At 46.9% G+C, this 19,179-nt stretch overlaps 1 protein-coding gene across 1 annotated transcript; it reads right to left on the reverse strand.

Annotated features, from left to right (window-relative positions):
- Positions 1-528: 528 nt before the first annotated feature.
- LOC134548840 (phospholipase A2-like) lies at positions 529-11,859 on the reverse strand. Its single transcript, XM_063393975.1, has 4 exons — positions 11,593-11,859; positions 8,321-8,486; positions 3,794-3,900; positions 529-772 (listed from the first exon to the last, which is right to left on the reverse strand). Exons 1-4 carry the CDS (start codon positions 11,630-11,632, stop codon positions 609-611), a joined length of 477 nt encoding a protein of 158 aa, XP_063250045.1. The 5' UTR covers positions 11,633-11,859; the 3' UTR covers positions 529-608.
- Between the last annotated feature and the right edge of the window lie 7,320 nt (positions 11,860-19,179).

Genomic DNA, 19,179 nt, shown 5'->3' on the forward strand with positions numbered 1-19,179 from the left:
AACTCCTTGTTTATCAGTTTCTACTCGATGCCTTCTTGTCCCATTGCTTGGCACCACCAAGCAGAGCCTGACACCCTCCCTGCAGTTATTCATGGACACCAGTGAGGTCCCCTCTCAGTCATCTCTTCTCAAGGCTGAACAGACCCAGCTTCCTCAGCCTTTCCTCATAGGAGAGATACTCCAGTCCCTTAATCCCTTTGGTCCCTGTTGTTTCTCCAGAGGGTGTCAGGGCAGTTAAAGTCCCCCACCAGAACTGGGGACTTTGAGGCTGCCTCAAGCTGCCTGTAGAAGGCCTCATGCACTTTCTGGTGTTCAGGTGGCCTATAGAAAACACCCAAAACATTGTCACCCACATTTGTCTGCCCTTTTTTCCTAACCCATGAGCTCTTGACTTGCTTGTTGTCCCCCAAAGGCAGAGCTCAATATATTCCAAGTGTGTCTCACAGAAAGGGCAAGCCCACCACCACACCATTCTGGTCTGTCTCTCCTCCCCATAAATCTAGGCCAGATAGAAATTCTCTCACACCATTGTTAGGTCTGGAAAATGAGGGAAAATTTTATTCCACCACCTTCAGGTTCAAATTGTTAGAATAAAGGTCCTAAAAAGACTATTCTGGCCCCCCAAAGCTGACATGGCAGGTGGGATGAGTGTGTCCACATAAAAAGTCCGGCCAGAGGATGAAGTGTGGATTGTACGGGGCTGCTCCCCAGCACTTGGCTGCTTCTTGGTCACACAGGCACACCATTTTTTCACATCGGTCTGTCAGGTTATCTGCAAAAGAAAATGTGAGCTGAGAATTAGAGATTCTGTATCAAAGGCAAGAAATAGTTTTAGGAGGACAAATTCCCTGGAAAGCAGTCCTCAGGGATCAAAGGCTGTGGCAGCAGGACCAACATGTTGTGTTGTGAGTGGACCTGACCCTCCCCTGCCCTCTCTCTATCAACAGGTCTGTCCTTAACTGTGACAAAGAGCATCAGAAAGTAGTAGCTAAATGTAAATGGGAAATGCTTATAAAAATCTGCTCAGCACAGAGCACTTCTTGCTTCTAGAACTGTGTGAACTATGAGGGTTTAATTAAGCAAAGCTAAAAAGGAGAATAATTTTATCTTAGCCTGAGGTAAAAATATTCCTCCATTCCTCAGCTGGTGAATTTCCCTTCTAACTCCTCCCTCTGCAAAACAGACTGATTTCAAAAGAGAAAACCAGTACTTTGAAAGGAGGAGCCTCCCTGAGGGATATTCAGAAACCTGAAGGCATCAGAGCACTCACCAGGCATCCTTCACTCTTGCTGTATCAGTTGCTGTTGTATCTCTCTGATCACAGCAGAGGAGCCAAGGAGCTTTGCAGTAGGGCCAGGTACCTGATTTTTATGAGCCAGCAGCTAGCAAAGTGATCAAAGTCCTACATGGAACTACACAGAATGCAACTATGTGACTACATTATCATAAATAACATCAAAGCCACTAGCTTAGAAGGCTACATTGCAAATGACTGAGTTGGGGTTAATGAACCTCATCCCACCTATAGGTGGTTTAAATGCAGCTGTTGGGTTCATAGTATTTCAAAGCACAGTGCCTTATTTATTTGAGGCTGCTACCATGGGTTATCTAACAGCCACAAAAACCTACACCAGGCAAATGTGCCAGTGCATGTGGGCTCCACTCTAAAACCAACTGCAACTGAGTACAGGAATTTTTTCAGATTTCACTGGACTTTGATGGATCAACGCTGAAAAATAAGAAAAGCTCGTGTTTCCTAAGCTGGTCTGAATAATCATGTATTCACTGGTAAAACTGTTTTAAGAGTCAGGGAGGACTTCAGGCCACTTTTTTCTTCGCTACCAGTCTTGCCTGATACTGTCCTTGCCCTTCTGCTCCTTGAGCTCTTCCTATGCTGTGCCAGCAACTGTTAGTCAAATGTGAATACAGAAGTCTGGCTTCACAACATTTCTGTTAGAGAGGAATGATTTTTTGACAAGACCCCACAACTAACAGCCTCTTCCGTATTCCAGATAGCTATTGAATCTGGACCTGCCTACAGGTGATGGCACATCTAGACTGGAGAATATGGTTTGGGCAGGTTTTTTTCATTTTTCATTCAGTTTTTGCACAAACAAAACTACCTAATGGTAACCAAAAGACGAGAAATGCCAACTAAAATGAGTTGCTGTTCATTTTACATGATTTATGATACAGTGTCAGGCAGCAGGCATTTAATTCCTGTTGCATTGAAATGACAGTGCAAACAGTTTTACTTCTAACCCTTCTGGACATCATTATCCTGGGCTCAGCAACCATGCCTGGAAATTTAATACTTCATCTCCTTTGTTTGAATGGGATCAGACATTATACCTTCACATCCCAGCAAGACCTGCTGTGCTGTACCCTGGGGTAGGAAATTTGCCTTCAAAACACATTTCTGTGGTTCCTCCTCACCAGGGATATCAGGGGGAGTGAAGCCTGCTGAGGGCTTGTAGAGAACAGCTGATGGATGCATCAGGTCCTGCCTGGACATCAGTTAAGGAATTAATGAAATTCATTTAACTTCTGCTTGTTGGCCAAGTCAGAGCAACTGCAGACTTCTGCACTCATATGTCCACTCCCATGGACTCAATGATACATCTCATGTCTGTAACTTGGATTGTTCCTTCACAGCAAAGAGAAACAGGACCTTTTTCCTGTAAAATGACTAGCAGAAAATGTCAGTCAAGTATGGAAATATGGGTAGGCAGGAACAAGGGCATTTGTGCATTAAAGTGACACATTCCTCTTCCAGCACTTTGTATTTAATGGATTGTTCTGGAACTTGGAATAGAGCAACTGCAGATGTGCTGTGTCCCATCCCCTATCTGCGGCAGATCTTCGGCTGCTGGTGAGGCTGAGGATTGCACCAGTGGACTATGGTTTTCTGATAAGGTAGAAATAGTCTTCTAATGTTCTAGCAGGTAACTTTGATGAGTATGGGGATCAGTTTCACTCTCACAATTTCTTTTCAAACTTTCAAAATGTTCTACAATGGATTTCACCACCAGGGGCTTTCTGGAGACTTAGAAATACGAGTGACAAGTTCTAAGACTCAAGTCATCTGGTGTATGTCAAAACAAACTGTGTGAGCCACTGACGGGCTGTGACTGTGCAATTCAAACCCTCTTGACTGGGTACCAGCTGTAGAGCTGAGCACAGCCCACACTTGCTGTCTGCCTGAAGCACTCGAGAGCATTTGATTCTGCACGGTTCAAAATCCCTGCTGGAACCCCAGGACTGCAGGCTGGAGACCCACAAGGGCAGAGGTGCAGGCTGGCATCCTATTTAACCTGTCTTGCAGCCATGCCAAGTAGCCTGGCTCTTCTCTGGCAGCGCTTAAGGGCAGTAAAAAAAATGAACAGTCCTGCTGGAGGGAGGGCCAGAACTGCAATGGGAAGAGCAGCCCCGAAGACCCACACCCGTGGGAAGAGGCATGCTTAATGCCAGTGAGCAGAAAGTCTCCAGAGAGTCATCTGCACTCCTGCCGCACTAAGATGGCTTGTGGACCCCCTCTCCCACTCTTCAGCCTGGGGAAATCTCAGGTTACCCGGAATGGGTTGTGCTGGAGCTCCAGCTTTCCTCCCAGCCCGTGGCAAGGAACGGGCAGGGAGCTTGGAAGAGAACAGACATTGCCTAGAGCAGCTTTGAAACCAGCTTGGCAAACACAAACCTGCCCCTGGGGCCCCCAAAGCTCCTTGGTGAGCCTGGTGCCTGTGGAGGAGGGAGGGAGGGAGGGGAACCCAGGGGACAGGAGGAGGGCGCTCCTTACCGCACCGCACGGTGTTCTGCTCGCACGCCCACTGGTAGCGCTGCACTTTGGGGTTGCAGCCTTCCTTCTCTGCCGTGTCATAGCAGCAGTCGTGCCTGTGGCAGCACCTGGCAGAAGAAAAAGAGAGAGTCTGGGTGTCCTCCTGCATCCTGCCTCTTGGCACGGACTCCAGGGTGCTTTGCTCACACACAGCTCACAGCAGTGTCCATCCCGGCCTGTCAGCACATCTTCTGTCAATGTATCCTGGCATCTCTGGGACAGCTCACATGTCTCAGGAGCTCCTTAATGCCATATTTACTCCCATGACCACTGTGCTTCTTCCTCTGAGCTTTTGCCCTGGTGGAAGCATGTGTGGTCAAGACATGGTAATCTGGCTGAAAGGGCGCAGAAGTGTTCCTGTAAGTTGCGCTATTGTGGCTCACTGGCTTCGGCTTAGACCCAGCCCAAAACTTGGAATTGGGATGTTTCTTGCCTTCCTCAGTATCACCAAGAAGCTTCACCTCTTCAGTTCACCTGGACATGCCATGTGCTGCTTGGCCCATAAAGGTTCTGAGAGGAGGCTACAAATTAATCAGTCTCAATGGTGAAATTCGTATCAGTTAACTTAAGAACCTTAAAAACCATCTACATCTAAGGCATTCATCCATCTTCCCTCTATGCACATCTGCACCATAGTTCATATTTTCATGCTGCAGCAATCTAACATAGGGTGAAAAGCATCAGATTTGAAAGTGCAGTTGTGTTTCAGTGACCATAGAGGGAATGAGGATGAGTAGCTCAGATTATGACATTTCTCCTATGGGCTAGTCAGTGAGATAATTCTCATTGTCAATTACTTGTGATTTTATAGAAAACTTGACCTCACCTGAATTATATTCTGGTAGTTTAGGGACTCAAATTCCACTGAGAGAATATTCAGCACTTAGAGACATTCTCTGCTGAATAAGAAAGGTTGTTTCAGCTGGAGCCAGAGAGCAGTGATCTCCTGCATATCCAGAGGATATCCTTGCAAGATCACTGTGACTCTACAGAGAAACACTCCACTAACTGGGAAAAATCGAGGCAGGCTGATTTTCCACAAAAAACCTGAAGCTCCAGCAAAGCCTAATCCATCCTCAGGGGAATGATAGGCAGCAGAGCAGGCCCAACACTAGTGTCTCATGTATGGGACACTGAGCACTGGAGGCTGTGGTCGAGAGCCACACATCAGGCTGAGCTGAGTGCCAGCTATAGGAACCAAAGGTTTGTGAGGTCTGGGGAGTGAGTCAGTAGCCAAATTGGTAAAGCTGGTGTCAGTGGTGGGGGAGCGTGGGGAAGAAGAACAGTGTGGAGGTAGACGGGCAAAGGGAGGCGTTAGGAGCCTCTGAGCAGAGGGAAAGAAATTGCTATTTATGGAGAGACAGGGGGAACAAACAGAAAGAGAGGTAGGAGAAGTGAGGAGAGATACTGTAAGGAACAAAAGATGTTCTGTGCATCAGGCAAGGACAAGCAAATGAGCACTGAATTTGCACAGGCAAATGGTGTTCTAGCTAGCTGTGAGAACTCACTGCTCCTTATCTGGGTTGGCAAAGCCAGGTGCATAAACTCTGCAGGACCACAGGATTTGGGGCACAATTCTGCTTCCCCTTACAGCAGCTCCTCCTAATGATCCCCAGAGCTGCAGCAGGGCAACAGGTAGCTGCCTCCAACACAAGGCAAGAAGACTTCTGGCTCCTATTCTACAAACATCTGAAAGAACTGCCAAGGAAGAAGACTGAGGAATCCCATTATTGTCCTTTGTCACCTTCAGATGGTCCCCACCTGTCTGGAAATGCCCTTTGCTGCACTTGGGTCAGAGTGGTGCTAAGCTTTTAATAACCTGCTAACATTGGGTTACACCAACACAAGCAGAGGCAGCCTCCAGCACGGCAGAGCCCCGGGCACCAGCGGTGGCAAACAAGCACAGCTGTGTCACCTGGGCAGTGGACAGCCTGCTCATCACCCCTGGGCTACCAGACAGCCCTAATGGCTACGGCAGGCATCAGCTGGCCAGAGCCCTGCTGTTGAGCAAATGCCAGTAAGGTAAGAATTTGTCATCTGGTGTTTGTCACTTCAACAGCACCCTCTCTGCTGTGCATCTCATCAACAACACCTTCATTTTTCCTTTTGCATTAACATTTCGACAGAGGGGAAATCTTGCTCTTCCCTTGGAGTTTGCCAGGATTTAACAGTTGGATGCAATGATCTTAGAGATCTTTTCCAACCTTAATGATCCTGTGACTTAGATGAGTCACAGATGCACCCTGCCTTTGTGGTGTTTTCAGGGAAGTGCTGAGCACCCTCAGGTCCTACTCTATAACATAGGAGCTGCAGCAGTCCAGGGAAACAGAAAGGAGAAGGAGAAACAAATCTATTGACTCTATGTGGAAGAAATGTCATTATGCCTTCAAGTGATGGAACTGTGAGAGTGGAACAAAAGGGAAAAGGTAATTACTGATGCCACATCAAAGTCAGTATGTGGAATAAACCTTGTAAAAGGATTACTCACTCAATGGCTGTTTTTTCTTTTGCACATAAAAGAGAGGTGCTTAGAAGCACTCTAGCCCTGTCTAGACAGATTGACTGAATTACACACAAGAAAATTACTCCTTTTGTAAGGGTCTCTGCAACAAACCTAGAAGGTCAAGGGGGTGAATAATTTCAAACAGTATTTGTCACTCACAGTCAGCATCCTGCCACTCTCCCTTTTTTTTTTTCTTTAGAATGGCAAATATGGAAAATAATGTGGTCACTTTGACAGGTGTGGGGTATTCAACCACACTAATCGTTGCAGTAGATCTTAGTAGCAGATATCAGTATTCCTCTAGCAAACAGAAAATGGAAATTTTTAGGGCTGAATCTAGTGTGGCATTGCTGACTCTTCCTAGCTAAGAACCTAAATAAAACTTTTAAGTTTTTCTACAGCAGCCAAGCAATGCAGCTAAGGAATAGTAATGAGTGTACTTAGAGGGTCAAGCTTCCCTTTTGCAAACTCTCTGATATTTTGAGGCATTTTCACTTGCAAAGTCTCATTTTCTACCTTTAGGATAAAATCCTAAAATACTCTCTGGAATTTAAACAACAGCAGAAACACTGGCTGATGAACAAGTGGCCATATTTTCCTCTCTCTTTTTCAGGAGTGCTGGCTACTTACATCTCCCAGGGTCATATAAATTTGGACGTCAGTCAGCCTCTGTGGAAAACAGAGGTCACTGCTCAGCCCTTCAATAAAACCAGTACTTCAAATTTGTGAAGTCATGTTTTACTTTCAAGGCTTTATTATGAAATTTGTTAAAGGATAAAAAAACAAAAACAAAAAAACCAACAAACAAACAAAAAAAATTAAACACCTTACAGACACAGCTGTAGATAAGCACTGTGATAAGCAGGTCAAGAGATATTAGTGCAATTACTCATCATTTGTGAGGCACATATTGGCTGTTTCATAGATGAAATATTTCACAAAGAGAGGAACATGATGAGAGGGCTTTGGGAGTGGAACATCTCACTGCATTAATTAAGACAGCTCCATTAATCTTAAGGGACAGACAACTTCTCTTTCATGCCCACAGAGATCTTTAACCTTGAAATTTTTTCTTCCTTCCCCACTCTCCCCTTTTTCTGTCACTCTAATTCAGCAAAATCTGCTTTTATAGCAACCTGCAATGTTTCCAGCAGCAAGGTGTTCTGGAAAGCTCAGTTTCCTTCCCAGAGAGCTGCAGACTACCTTCACCCCTGCTAAAAGCAGAGCTTGCTTACTAGTAGCACCTGGTCTGTTGACTGTAGATAGACCTGTGTGCTTTGGCTTTGATATTTCAAACCTGGCAAGATTGCAAAGACCAGGCTCGGAGCACACAAGAGGCCACTATCCTCAGCTTTACTCTCATTTACTCTCTTTAAATGTTGATTGCACAGTACAGGGAAGAAGCCTTTGATTGCAATACCTCTGACACTTGTTGGGAATAACAAGACCAACATCCTCCCCACTAAGAAAGAAAAGGAGAAATAACACCGTGCTCTCCCTCATTGTTCTACCTTGACTCAATGTGAACTAACAGCCAATGCAGGCAACAGGTTTGATTACTCCTTGCAACGATAAGGATTTCTTCAAGAGGACAAACAGTGATATTTGCATTGCTTCCATTTTAGGGACCTGGGTGAAATGACCCTCCAAATATCTTGGGTTACACTTCTTTTGTCAGGCAGGGTGTGATCGCTATGAAAAAAAAGTGCAGCTATTTCAATAAATTACATCCTGGTTTCTCCTTTGCTCTCTACCCCACATAGTACAAGGTCCTGAAAGCTTTGGTGTCATCCAGAAGGAGGTTAAGCCCTCATTCAAATCCCAAGTGATACATGGGTCACCACTCACAAATCCCCAGTGTGTTCACATATACTAAGTTCCCTGCCCACAAGGCAGCAAATGAGTCAGTGGATCACAGTAGCACAAACAGCAAAAAGCAGCGAGATCTGCACTGCTTCTGGACACACAGCTGAGCTTTCTCTTACCAGTCCGTTTTATCTTTAGGCCAGCCTCGTCCTCCCAGTCCACAGTAGCACCCATAGCCAATGTATGCCAAGGGAGACCGTCCCGTGCCACACGTTATGGCTCCAGCCAGCTCAATGATCCCTCGCGTGTGCAGTGAGTGGGACTTTCCCAGAGCACCTTTCCAAACTGCAAAAACAGGACACGGTTACACACAGGGATTAAACATGCCTGCTTCTGATTTTCCTACAGTCCTTAAAGGGACATGGTTTTCATTTTGACTGGTTGGCTGGGGGCAACCCTGACCATCTAACTAGTCATGACATTCAGCTGGCAAGGGGTACTCTGCAGGGAGCTTTGCCTGAGGTCTGGGATAATCAAAAGGTGGATGCAGAAATACCCAAGCATGTTATTTCTTCCACAGGAGCTCAACTCAAGCAGGACTTACTAGTTCTGGAGTACTAGAGTGTGGTTGCAGCTGCACTGCACCAGGAGCAGTGTCCCTGGTCTTGCACATCACAGAGCCCAAGCTGTCAAGCTTTGCAGGGTCTGTGCCAGCACCATGCAGGGCCACCTGGGCTTCACTGCACCCCAGAGCTCCCAAACCTGGGACAGTTTTCCAGCTGTGCTATTGTCCTGACCGGGACATGAAGCAGCCGAGTAGAGCCAGGAAACCAGACCTAACCAGGGCTCTGTGGAAAGAAATGAAGTTTCTATGTTGCTCTTACATTATCCAAGCTTCCCCTACTATTCAGGACCTTTTAACTTATATTCCAGGTGGCCAAACGTCCTGATAGTCCAATTAATCTGCATAGAGGTACAGCTACATGCCCTTGAGCCTGTAGAGTACACACTTTGTCAAGGACAAAGTGCCTCCATTAGACAAGATGGATGCATAGCTGCTTTCTCTTGGGACTCTGGAAGTGCTGGCAACACTTGCATCCACTTCCATTATAATGTTCCACTTAAGTCATAACAGGTGGGCAGCAGTAATTTGGGGAAAAAAGAAGAAAGGAGCTCTGTGTCAGCTGGAGCGTGTGGATGGCCACCCAAACCAGTCTGGAGATTTTTGAGTTACAAGTCTTTTGAACAGTGTCGTGATTTTGCACGTTAATTTGGAACTTTTTTAGAAACCACAGGCTCAGTCTTGCAGTAACTGTTATGGAAACCAAGAGCACCCTGCCCCTAATACTCAAACCACTGCGATGCTCTGTTGCAAACGTTGCTGCTTCTTGTGCTACAGTGACAAATAGGAGCATTTCATGCCTGGTTTTACTGTGAAGCATCAAATGCACTTTGCACTGCTCCATCAGCAGGATGAAAATCCTCAGCCCAAAAGCCAAACCCATCTGCTCATCCCTCCCTTGCACAGCCACTCCAAAATCAAACAGGGGGACTTGCCAGCATGCCTGGATGGAGAGGGAGGTGGCACCTGGAGCTGGGAATTCACCACTGGAGTTGCTTTGCCACCTGCCCCTGGCTATTGCAGCACCCTTGACCTCTTCGAAGTGTTGTGCAAACACGGGCTAATTAATCCCCTAAACCACCCAAGGACTCAATACTATTATTAAAAGAGTTGCTTTCCTTTTAAAACCTAGCCTCTAATCCCCTTGCTTGGGCCTCTTCCCTCATCTCCTGGGCTAGCTTGCTCCCCGAGACCAATCCAAAAGCCAGTGAAGACCAGGAGGGTCTCTGCCCATGAAGGACAAGGCAGGGCTCTGCTCCCTCTCCCAGCCTGACCCCCGGCAGGAGCGGGTGCCACATTTTCCCCCAGGGATTGACACCTCCGGCTGTCCCGGCACAGCCTCTGTCTGCTTCCTGGGGCATTCCTCGGGGATTAAAGGCACATTCCTGAAAAAGTAAGCGGCTGCTCACCTAAACACTACTTGAGTGTTCAGGTTTCGTGCTAAAAACACATTGGATGGGTTTTATTGAGAACTAAAGAGACCACTTATTTTCCTGGTCTAAACAGCAAGGCTCCAGAGTTAGCAGGGGGCTCAGCTCCCAGGGGAAATCACAAGTAGTGAGCTGCTTTGGATCTGGGGGTATAAATCATGCTTTTTCAACCTGTTGCAGTTTGCAGACCCTGAAAATGTTACAGTGGAGACAAAAACTTCTTTGTAGGAATCCCAGCCTTCTGACAAGCAGCTTGAATGGTTTTTTTAGCTGTCTCTCACTGGCCTCTTAAGCCAGAACTGCTGGGCTTGGTCTGTTGGCCACTGGCTGAAAATGGTTGAGGCTGGTGTAAGGTAACCTCATCCAGAAGAAGAAAGGCCATTCTTCTTTTGGGGATATCTCTAGGGATCAAGGAACTGTAATTACAGTCCAGAGCTGCTATGAAAGTGGAAAACCCCAAAGGAAATTGAGTCCAAAAGACTCAATTAGCGTGCTTAGGGCTGTATGTTCTGCAAGAGGCACCCAGGCAGCCTCTGATGTTCCTGTTCTTTGAAAGCTGTCTGGGTTTCGAGCCAGCAGCACACTGCTGCAGCTGAGAGGTCAGCCCCAGCAAGTACATTTTTAATATTCAGGTGCACAGCTAATAACTTGACCAAGAACTGAAATTGCTTTCTCTGTGCTAGGCAGCCGAGCCAACACAGTCAGGAAAGCCTTGAAAAAGTCTGAGTCTCCACAGCAGCCTGCTCCTAGCCAATGTCCCGTTAGCAGCGTGTCCAATCATTAGTTAAACTACTAATGGAGCACCTCAGAGAAGAACATACCTGCAGAGAGGTGAGCAGGGGTGAATCTGACAACTTAGCACTATTTCCTGCTTAAACTGGCAGCCTTTGCTGCAAATGAAGGCAGGGGGTTGTTTTTTCTCTTTTAAAACGCTGCTGCAGGTATAACCTCAGACCAGTGCCAATTTAGTTTTGTTGCCTCTGTGTGTAGTGGCTTTATGTTAGCAGTCATTTATGGCTTTTATAAACAGAATTTTTAAAAATTATTTTAAATTCAGTTGTGTTGAATGCTCACTCCATGGCCACTGGTATAAAAAAAAGGTATTTCTATGAAACACAGACACTAACAACTCTGTAGCAGAAAACTATTTAAAAAGAAGACCCGTGTTTATACAGTTTATGCAAACCATAGCTGGGGCTGGGAAGTGAGGCAGGCAGGCTGCTCACTTACACAGCCCCTCACTGCAAAGCTGAGGACGGTCCAGTGACACTTTTGGCCAAATCACACGGAGGTGCTGGCACGAAGCACGCCGAGCTGATGGCGAGGGGAGAGGCCGTCCCTGGGCAGGGGGAGGCAGGGCAGGGCAGAGGGGCCGAGAGGAGGTACAGGAGGTACTCACCTGCCTGCAGCAGCAGCAGCAGCAGCAGGCGGGGGCCCATGGGCAGATCGCTCCCACGCTCGGTATCGGGGGTTCGGCTGCCGGCGCTCCGGCAGTGAGAGCCTCGCCGTGCTGCCAACTCAGCCGAGGTGTGGTTGTGCTCAACAATCCTCCCGGGCTGCTGCCCCAGGCTTTATATACACACGGCTCCGCGCCCGTCGGCAGCGAACCACCCTCTCCTGCGCTGCCCCGAGCCCAGCGCTGGCCCCGCAACAGGAGGAGAGGGCGAGGGCTGCCCCTGTTTGCCCGGCATCGCCTTTGGGAGGGAGGGGCTGCTGCAGGGCATTAGGCTGGTGGCTCTGGGACGGCCCAAGACCCAGGCACTAAGCCGGGCTCCTTCTTTAAGCTCTTTGCTTACAGACCCTGGTTAACCTCTGAGAAGTGAAGCCTCCAGCCGGGCTTTCTGTGGCTTGGGCTCTCTGCTGTGGCATTCCCTTGGCAAGGATTTTCTCCTTTTATAGATTGCTTCCCAGGGTATTTTTTAAAAAAATTATTTTATTTTAAGACTGATTATTTTCATGTTTAAAAAAGAAAAGACAAAACTATAAAAATCCAACAGAAAGAATACTGTTAAGTGCAAGCATCTAATTATAAACTGACCAGAAGAGCTAATTCGGCACCACTCTGAGGGATAAATACCCTCCTGGCCTGTTCTGCACCTGACTAACACCAATAGATCTCTTGAAGACTCGTCTGTCTGCAGGTACCAGCCACGGTAGAATTCCAGCAGCTGACTCCAGCCCACTGGGGCTCTGGTCAGCCAGATCCAGGGGTGGCCTCCCTGTCACACAGCCTCTGCTTGTATGGGATCACAGGCAATGTGAGCAGGAGGAATGGCCACAGTTATTTTGTCTTTGGGCTTGAAATAGCTTTAAAACTCCTGCTCTCCTTGGTACAGCAGCCACCCAGCTTGTTGGGGTCCGAGTATCTGCGCCTTCCCTGGTGTGGGCATGAAGGGCAGGATGGGCTGCTCTGCTGGAGTGGGAGAGCAGGGCAAGAAGACTGCTTGCCCTTCCCAGGCACAGCCCAGGACTATCACAGCAGCACCCCTTGCCTGAGTTCTACATGCTAAAGCTGTGCTTCCCTTCTGAACGGCATGAGTTTAAATATTTGCTTGCTACACATTGGTAGTCAAATCAAAGGTCATCAGCAAGTCGTTTATGGGGCTCCCTTCTGCTGGGGTCCGCCCCAGTGCAGCTGCCATCACTCTTTGCCAAGCAAGTTTTCAAGATACAGTACATCCTGGGTGCCTGTGATACAGGGCAAACGAGACAGCAGGACTGAGTAAATCTCATTACAATTACCAGCCTGAAATTTCCTGCCCACCACCACCACAGTGATGGGCCACCTGCTGGTAGTAGGAGAGGGGGAGGACAACTTGAGCACACCACTCACCCAGCTGCTCCCTGCCCTGCTCTACCTCAGACGGGCTCGGGAGGAGCTGCAAAGCTTCTGCCCTTGGAAACTCCCTTCGGTAATTATTCATTTATTCAAGTAATAATGTCAAATCATGCAGAATCTTAGAACCATCAAATCAGAAAATCACAAAATCATAGAATTGTTTGGGTTGGGAGGGACCTTAAAAATAATTTGAAACCCCTGCCATGAGCAGGGACACCTTCCACTCAAACAGGTTGCTTCAAGTGCTATCCAGTCTCACCTTGAATGCTTCCATGAATGGGGCACCCACAAAATCTCTGGGATGCAAAACAGCAAACCTGTCCCAGTGCCTCAATGCCCTCACAGTAAAGGATTTCTTCCTAATATCTAATCCACGCCTATTCTTCTTCATTTAAAAACCATTCCCCCTTGTCCTGTCACTACAAGCCCTTGTAAAAAGTTCCTTTCCAGTTCCCTTGTAGCCCCCTTTAGGTATTGGAAGGCTGCTATAAGTTCTCCCTGGAGGCTTTTTCCCCCCCTCATGAACAGCCCCAGCACTGTGTCTTCATAGGAGGGATGCTCCTGCCTTCAGAGGCCCTCCCCTGGCCTCGCTCCAGCAGGTCCACATCATTCTTGTGCTGGATGCAACACCTCATTTGGGGTCTCACCAGATCAGAGCAGGGGGGGACAATCACCTGCCTCAGCCTGCTGGCCACACTGCTTTGGATGCAGCCCAGATGCAGCTGGGGCTGTGAGTGCTCACTGCTGGGTCATGTTGAGCTTCTCATCCACCAATGGCCCCAGATCCTCCCCAGGGCTCCTCCTGATCCATCCTCCACCCAGCCTGAGTTTGTGCTCAGGGTTACTATGTGTGTGAGCTCTTGCTGGCAAATGTTTGACCTTCAGTACGGACCTTTGCACAAAGAGGATGCTGGAGGACAGATGTGCTGTGCTCAAAGGCTCTCACTTCTATGGGCCTGTGAGATTTGTAGCCAAGACAGGCTTTGAAACACCATGTGAGGTCTGGCTGAACTACACCCTGTTAGAGTAAACCCGACCCCTGACAGGACGTGGCTGGCCCACTTCGTAATTGGGGACCAAGAGGGAGTTGTGAGGAACCTCTGCAGATGCTTTACAGGATTCCTGGAGTCCCAAGTCCAGAGGAACTGTCACCAAAATTATCTGCTCTGATTTGGATTTGTCAGGATAATTTGGATTTGAAAACACACTCAATCTTGTTCTTCCAAAGTCTTGCTGATTTATAAACCTGATCAAAAAAGATATTATAAGTTTCAGATCACAAATTAATTCTATTCTCCCCATTCTCATAGCATCCCAAATTACAGATCAGTTTTTTGCAGCAAATTCAAAATAAAGAAATAGAGACTCCTGTCACAGCCAAATGTTTCTTGAGTTTTGGAAGATTTCTTCAGGGTTTTAGGAAGAAATGCCCAAATTCAAGCTGAAAATACAAAGCAGAGTTAATACATTATATCCTCATGGTTGTTTCACACCACTGACTGGTCAAGTTTGTTAATCTGTGCAAATACTGATTACTGTTGCCTAAGTTAATCAGCCTATTTATTAAATAGTATTAAATGCTAATCATGTTCTTACTATGTTACAACAAATGCACTGGGACCATGAGGGCATTTCTAGTACTGTTTAGGGAAATAAAATTAATTTTCCAGTCCTACCCATTCATGTGAATTTTGCATGTTACCTGTGTGAGCTCCACTCTCACTAGTAGCAAGAGGCAGCACATGAGAGTGTTGGATGTCATCTCATCAAACTCAGACTCACACTACTCTCTGTCCAAAACTGCAAGCAAAATAAACCTCCTTTGAGCCTCAGGTCACTTGTGTGGGGCAATCGATTCGTGCTGTTGGGGGGCTGTTTCTTCAGATCAACTAGCTCTGCTGAAAACACTTCCCTTGGTGTGTACCACCAAACCAGCGGGACCTCAGGGGTGGTAGCACTTCAAACTCTTGGGCTTGTTGTTGAAAACAGTATTTGGGAAAAGTCTTCAGCTGAGGGGGAGAAGAAATTTGTAAGCAATCCACAGTTTTTGACAAGGCTTACCCAATGAAGTTCAGGATATTCAAGAAGTTGTAGAAGGTGGGCTGTCCTTCATCTCCTAGAGGCTGTGCTTCCTCAAATGAAATACCCAGCCACCACTGTGGATGTTGCCACCAACCTGAAGAAGAGATCTCTGTTCAGCACCAGCAGAATCAATATTGCTTCTGCTCTCCAGGCCAAGGGGTTTTCCTACGGGAGGCAGAGGAAGCTTTCTTGCAATACCATGAGCGTTAGAGATTCCCTAAAGCATCTGCCCCTCCAAAGACCAGGAGACTGGAGGCTGAAGGATACAGAATGATTGTTTGGGTAGTCAGAATTAGAAGAGAAAATCAGTTCTAAAGAGAAGCAAACTTCACATTATCTGTCTGGAGGAAGAAAAGTAAATCTAAGACTGCCACATGATTTCTGGTGACATAACAGAGTTAACACAGTTATATAACAAGTAAACAGTCTTGCTTAATAATATCTTGCATGGAAGGTCTCCATGTATTTTAGTGCTGATAAAGCCCAGTCAGCCTTTAATGAAGAAAGACAATATTATTATTATTATTGTTATTGCTATTGCTGTTTCCAGTTTCTAAGTCAGCCCCAAAACGAGTTCTAAAAGTGCCTCCTGGTTTAAGGGTGTCATGTGTGCATCTCCTTGAGTTTTACTGCTGCTGTGTGCTGGTCTCATCTTGATGGTGGCATTTCTGAATAGCGAAGCTGGATGGCTCCAGCCTGCAGCACCCTCTCAAAATCAGTGTTTGCTTTTGTTATAGTCACACAGCCCCCCTCAGGTGGTAAAGGCAAAAGGCCACCTCTCTCAAGAGGTGTCACAGTTTTCTCCCAGCAGGCTCAGAAGGCACTGTCTCCTGAGCTGACTGTGGGGGACCTTCCCCTCTGAAGTAACTTCTGCACATGTCATTCCCCTTCTGCACACTTTCTTGCACTCCTGCCTTGAAGGAGTGGACCTCATGGTCTGCATGGATAACCTGCTGGAGGGAAGGCAGGTGGAGCTGACAGGAGTCAGGAAATGACAGGACTTGAAGCAGGGAAGTAATATGGTATGCTGAGGGAGCAGCAGCTTCTTCCTTATCAGCATTGCTGAATGTGGGGTAAGCACTGTGGGCTGTGAGCTGGAGAAGAGCTACGCCACCCCAGCAGGCTGCCCTGCCACCCTCACGGCTGCCTCCATCCAGCCCTCGTGAGGATCCGTAGCCACACAAGGCCCGTTCATTTCACACAAAACCCAGAGCTGCATCCCTCCACACACTCCTTCCACAAACCATGGAGAGAGGGGATGCAATCCACAGGAGAAAGATGGGGTGCAAGTATCCCATTGCTGAGCAGTCACTACAGGCAATGACAGGCCCCAGCTGCCGCCTTCTGTTGTCACTGGGAACATCAACAATTTCCCAGCCTTCTTCTCCCAAGTGTTAGTGCCACTCTTATGCTGAGGCCTTCAGAAGCATCCATTTCTTTGTTTGTTCTGCCCGTTTGTTGGCCAGCAGCCTGAGAGACAAACTCACTCAGGAACAGAGAGGTTCTCGTGTCCTCCAGGAACTGTTGGGCTTTGGTGGAACTCAACCCACTGCAACTGTCAGGACAAGTAGCCATGACTCCAAAAAGGTTTTCAAGACTGCAGTCAGTGTCCTTTGGCCATAGATAGTCAGAGATCAGAACCACAGAATGCCCTGGCAGTGTGGAACCTGCTGCCATCACCACCTGGGGACATTGCTGTCAATACAAACCGAGGGCATCTCCTTGGAACCACACTGAGCACTGCCTGTAGCAAAAGCCAGGAATGCATGATCAGCTGAGCACCCTGAGACAGCTGGCTCTCAATTTAGAGCCCTGGTGACATTTCCCACTTAAAAGATAAAGTAAATGGGTACAGGTTGAATAAAGGTGTCTTCTTTCAATACTGACACCCCCTCAAGCTGCTTTAGCCTGTGAGATCCACCAAGAGGTTTGGCTGCTTCATCCAACAGGAGACTAGAGGACACCCATACACCCAGAGGTGAACATACAATCTGGTATCCAAAACAAGTTCCTGGAATGCCTCTGAGTTCCCTGAAGAAGAATGACTAACAGAAATGTGCTCATTTAACAGGAACCCCTGTTACAGACAAAGCTGAAAGACCCATGACACAAATTCATACCAATGACACCAAGATTCATGATGCTAATCAAGACTCGGAAGCCCATTAAAATACTTGGCTTGATGTGTCAGTGTTTCAAAGCCTGTTGTTTAAATTCACAGGCAGTTCTCAACAGAGCAAAATGGTACATTTTTTTTCTTTTCTGGTTGTAAAGTTAATGTAAACAGAGGTGTGCTCATAGATCTTCCTGGGAGACAGAGGAAGGGATGGCTTGGGTGGGGAAGGCGTAATACCAATCAGCACATAAAATCCTTATTCCACCTTTGCATGTACATTTCAACCCTGACAACTCTAGACCACTATCCTCACTCAGCTCTGCCCATATATTCCAGTGCTGCCTATCTACATAGTCTGCCATGCACTGCCATGCAGTCTGCTTTAGTTTCTCATTTGCCCACTGTTCAGGCTTCATTTTCCTTTTTTTCAATTGCTAAAAGTTTTCCTGCTTCTACACTTGCCATCTAATATCTCTCTCCCTCTGCCTTTTGTCCCAGCCTACCCCTTTCACCTACAATGTCATAAATAGCTTGGAGGCTCACATTGGTAACTGTCTCCAGCCTCAGGTAGCAAGAGACACTGAAAAGTGTTTTTTTAGTGAAGGTTTCCATTCATAACAGCAGGCAGTCCTGTTTAAATCATGGAGCACTTGGGAGCTCTGAGTCTTCCACTTCTAAGAGGCAGGACAATTAGAGACTTCCTGAAGAGAAGAGGATGTGTGTTACACTACCTCTGCTCCATTATTCAGATTGCTAAATTAGGATGCATCGAGTGTACAGACTAATGTCTCCTATGTTTGATATCTGAGTATATAAAGAATAAGTCAATAACGGGCTAAATTTTAGGTGGTGTTGCTACTCCTACAGGAAATGTGAAATCATGCCCTGAAGATACTGCTATGATGATTTGCTATCAGCTTTCCTGTAGCCCTTCTGAAGGCTGACCATGAGTTCAAGGTTACTGCTACAGACTTACTAGAAGAAACACAGGATAGCAAAGGTTTAGCTGCTCTCCTTTCTTGACACCCACCAGTGCTGCATATGGCAAGTATATGATCATGACAGCATGATTTTAAGCATTCCTGGAATCCCTCTGCAGCTCATCAGACCAGGATTTTGTTAACCTACGTGGAGACACACAATTACATTGATTATAGCACCCTAGAAACTCCTCCTCACTATTTCCACACTCACAGTCTGAATTATCAAGTCCAAGTTCAAACAATCTACTTCACACAGTGGATATCCTGCCACAGGCCCTGCAAAACCTCTCTCTTTCTTTAGATATATACACATCTGCACCAACATTCATAGTCACTACTCCTACCTTGTTTTGTTACACGACTCACCACCTCTGCTGTTTTGGAATTGTTGTTTTCTGAGTTCCATATTGGGTTTATTAAAAGGTTTTGGGGGAAAAAAAAAAAAAGAAAAAAAAGAAAAAAAAAAAAAGACAAGGAAAAACCATCAGGACAGTGAAAAGAGCTCCACCCTTCAGTAAGAAGAGAGAAGATGGCTCTGCAATTTGTTCTGCTGGTACACAATGCTCTGGGCTGGTCACTGTGGTCACCTAGTAGGTTTGTGGCTTTTTCCTGTCTGTCCAGCCCCTAGATGAGGGCATGCTGCCTGTATTACATCCCCTCTTCAGCCTTTGTGCTTGCAGCAGGTAAATGACCATGTTGCAGTCCCAGTGCCAGTCCTCTCCTCCCTTACATGATAAGGGTTTATCGGATCAGAGCTGTCCCTCTGTGCCCGAGGACAGGCCTGGTGAGGGCTGGATGCTGCTGTGCTCTGAATGCTGAAGGACTTAGTGCTTTGTGCCTTGAGACACAGCAAGGAACTGCCAACACAGGAAGCCCCCCAGCCCCATGGAGCTTCAATTCTCAGTCAAGCTGCCTCTCTTATATTCAGCAAATAATTCAGGTGAGGCATTTTGATTGTGACTTCAC

The sequence above is a fragment of the Prinia subflava genome, chromosome 3, assembly GCF_021018805.1.
Source record: "Prinia subflava isolate CZ2003 ecotype Zambia chromosome 3, Cam_Psub_1.2, whole genome shotgun sequence".
NCBI classification, from domain to species: domain Eukaryota; kingdom Metazoa; phylum Chordata; class Aves; order Passeriformes; family Cisticolidae; genus Prinia; species Prinia subflava.